A 3,960-nucleotide genomic window follows, 5' to 3' on the forward strand; every position below is an offset into this window, starting at 1 on the left:
GCAAGGCTCACGTGGAGGGAGGAACACCCAGGGGATTGCAAGACGATTGATTGTTACAATGCTTGTTGTACACTTGACCTCCCTCACTCTCACAACAAACCCCGCCCCTTACCCCGGGCACCATCAGGTCCTGGGCTCCCACAAATGTTTGTACTGAATATTGGCATAAACTTAGACGGGCACTGACGAAGCATGAAGAATTTCCTGTTTAGGAAGAGGACTACAAACTCAAGGGTAAAAAACCCTCGTGCTAAGATCATCTAGTTTGGTACATTTCAGGAAGAAAGAGGTTTGTATACGTCTCCGTCTCTCCGTCGGCTCTCTCTCTCTCTCTCTGTCTCTCTCTCTCTCTCTATATATATATATATACATATATATATAAGAAAACGGACATTCTCTTCGTTCTAACTTGGATCCGAGGCTTCCCCCTCCTCTATCTCCTGATCCTCTTTTGCTGCGTCTTCATTTCGTACTATTGATAATGGCTTCACCCTCTTCTGGTAGCTTGAGACTTTTCATTGGTGTCCTGCTGATCTGTTCCTCGTTATGCTTAGTCTCTGGTGATGCCAGTGGCCTAAGCTACGACTATTACAAAGTAAAATGCCCCAGAGTGGAAGAGATTGTAAAGAAGGAGGTTGAGCGGATCTACTACATCCATGGCAATGCCGCAACTTCCTTCCTCAGGAATATTTTCCATGACTGTGCAGTGCAGGTACTGAATTGAGAAGGAAAATGGCGGGTTCAGTTAATTACTTAGCGCTACATATGTGTGTTGTAGGTTGTCTTCTTTCTGATCAGCTCAATCTTGATTTTTGATGTGGTGAATGCCTGAAATTTAATGGGATGACAGTACTAATCTGGCGCTGTATTGACATATCGATACATGAAATATGCAGGGGTGCGATGGGTCTCTGTTGCTGAAGTCCCTTCCTAATCATCCAGGGGAACAGGATTCTGATAAGAATTTTGGCCTCCGGAATATGAAATATGTCCAGGTGATCAAGGATGCCGTGGAAAAGGAATGCCCTGGTGTGGTCTCCTGCGCAGATATCGTCATTCTTTCTGGCCGCGATGGTGTTGGCATGGTAGGCTACCATAATAGTCTGTGTTCTAACTTACTGCATAAGTTCACCATAACAACGTGTGACCTTATCTATCACATCAATAGGGAACTCTAATGGAGTGCTTCACATATCTTTCTTAACCTAGTCATATGCATTTGCTATTTATCCTGCAATTGAGAACTGCCTAAAGGCAAATGATGATTATGCTGACGCCGACCGATTTCCATGTAAGTCATGAGAATTACCAGCTGAAGTGATAGCTCTGACATGTATAATGATGTGTATTCTGCTTAGTTGGGAGGCCCATACTTCCAAGTCAAGACTCGGCGCCGCGACACGCGCACATTCAGCGTTGCAGCGGCTGATACTTACCTTGTGGCTCATGATGCGGACGTGACAACGTTTTTGAGCAGGATGGCAGATTTCAATCTCAACACGGCGCAAGCAGTGGCTCTCTTAGGTGAAAAATAATACTTATCCTTTCATTCATGCATACCAATATTATATCGTGATAAACTAAGGCTGGTTAGGAACTTGGACCAAGCTTTCAGGCGAGTACCCACTATAAGAGCCACTCGCACCCGGGCTAAGAGCACGTAGAGTAACATTTCCTTACCCCCACTAACTTTTGGGTTGCACACCGGGGGCGGGGGGAGCTCACGGCAAAGCATAGGACAGAAGTCAATAGGAAAATCAAAGATGGTGATTAGTTGTAAATCTGCGTAGGGCCAAGGCATATTCATTGACTTGTTAGCATCGTAAGCCTCATGTTAGCATCCCCAATTGCCAAGGCATATTCATTGACTTGTTAGCATCGTAAGCCTCATGTTAGCATCCCCAATTTCCCTCAGCTTTGTGGGGTGATGTTGGGGGGAAGCCAGCCCCGCTAACTCTTGGTGCAATTGTGACTTTCTAAGGGTTGCACCCCCCCATAAGTCCTGGGTGTGATCGGTCTCCATTGTGAATTGTGGACAACATCATAAGCTTGTGCTTAAGAGGCACCAAATAGGGCAAGCTGGCACGCCCTTCCCCCCAATGGTTCCTACGTATGGGGTCTCTTCCGAACAAAAGCTCATGATGTTGAACACTAAGGGAGAAAAGTTTTAAATTTCTTGTTTAAAAAACCTCGTGCCAAGTTCTGGAAAGGTTTTAGAAAGCCATACCACAGGTCATACGCGAGAATGTAATTATGTGGCCCACCCACTTGTTTCTTTTAATGTGGGTGTTAGCGATGATTTAAGATTGTTGATACACGTGATGTGAGATTAGTGTGTTCGTTACTCATACTAGAAGCAGTTTTAGACAATTTACTATTATAATTTACATTGTGAATTATGACAATATCACGAGCTTTTGTGAGTGACGGTTGCATTTGTAGCTAGGTGTGCGATAGGGGGTAAGGGGTTGTTGCTGAGCCGGCGGGGTTCGGACAGGCAGTGGCTTCACACCATCCGCTCTTAGCTAGGTATGCTTTGCCACCTGGGTCCTGAAGAGAAGCTCAAGACTAGCCTATAGGGAGGAGAAATGCGAGAGAAAAGCCCCTCCTTTCACAGATAGGAAGATGATGAAATTTCTCGTGACAGTGAGACTATAGAGATACTGCAAGTCAAACATGGGAATGTAATTATAGCGCGCGGCCCACTTGTTTTTTTCCTTTTGAGAACTTTATAAGGTAGTGGGTGAGCCTACAACCGGGAAAGAATAGATAATAGAATCATGACAATTTCAAGACCAAGAGTGGTTATCACGGGCTAATTAATTAACAAGAGGACTTCAGGAGTGGAGTGGAGTCGTGACGAGCGAAGACGCGGCTGACACGAGTGATGCGATTGCTAGTCGTGCTTTCACTGTTAATACCGACAGCAGGAGAAGGAATTAGTTGGATGTGTAAAGTAAGTAAAACAGTATCACAAACTGGGCAGGGGCCCACTCGGTGGGCAGGGTCCACTGCAAGAACCTGGTGCAACGGCTGTATCCAAGCGTGGACCCAACGCTGAATGCGACGTACGCGGAGTACCTGAAGAAGCGCTGCCCGTCGTCCCATCCAGACCCCGAGGCCGTGGCATACTCGCGGAACGACCCCGCGACGCCCATGAAGCTGGACAACCACTACTACAAGAACCTCCTGGACCTCAAGGGCCTCCTGCCCCTCGACGACGCCCTCTTCCTCGACCCCCGCACCCGCCCCTCCGTCCTCCGCATGGCCGCCGACAACACTTACTTCTTCGACCAGTTCGTGGAGGCCATGTCCATCCTCACCGATTACAAGCCCCTCACCGGCAGCAACCAAGGCGAGATCCGAAGACGCTGCGCCCTTGTAAATTAATCCTCATCATCGTCTTCATCATTATCATTATCATTATCATGTAAGCCCCTACAATATATATGTAGATTTTATAAAAAATAAAATTAATAAGAAAACAAAAAAAAAAAGAGCCATCAACTTTGCATTTTCTCCTGAACGAAGAGAGAGGGAGAGCAGCACGCTCTCAATGGCGCGCCCCTTTGATATTTCATTCTTCTTGTGACACCATGAGCTTTTTCCTCTCTTAGTAATATCAATAATAAGTCATGGCACATCATTTTGAATCACCTCATATGATTATTTTTTCATGTTTTTCAGTAACATTTCATCCCTGCCATGAATTGCATGGTGGGGGGACTCGCCTAAGCTACTACACGAGAAAAAGCTCACTTAAGAACACAAGAAGAGAGATAGAGGCCAAACACATTTCTCTACCGGTTTCATCTTTTTTTACACACATTATAATGTATACGAAGTATAAAAAAGATAAAACATAAAGAAAAATGGTCTACTAAGTCTAAACAATGTAAAACTAACCCAACTCCAACTTAGGGAGCACTAGACATTAGCATATTTTGATAAGGAGATGAG

At 45.4% G+C, this 3,960-nt stretch overlaps 1 protein-coding gene across 1 annotated transcript; it reads left to right on the top strand.

The window, feature by feature from the left end:
* Positions 1–379: 379 nt before the first annotated feature.
* On the top strand, positions 380–3,654 carry LOC148035090 (Peroxidase superfamily protein). Its single transcript, XM_087680043.1, has 4 exons — positions 380–712; positions 897–1,085; positions 1,359–1,524; positions 2,987–3,654. The coding sequence occupies exons 1-4, from the start codon at positions 482–484 to the stop codon at positions 3,388–3,390; spliced, it is 990 nt and encodes a 329-aa protein (XP_087536169.1). The 5' UTR covers positions 380–481; the 3' UTR covers positions 3,391–3,654.
* Positions 3,655–3,960: the final 306 nt, after the last annotated feature.

Source organism: Lygodium microphyllum, chromosome 6 (assembly GCF_053477565.2).
Source record: "Lygodium microphyllum isolate KBCC chromosome 6, Lygodium_microphyllum_v1.1.10, whole genome shotgun sequence".
Taxonomy (NCBI): Eukaryota; Viridiplantae; Streptophyta; class Polypodiopsida; order Schizaeales; family Lygodiaceae; genus Lygodium; species Lygodium microphyllum.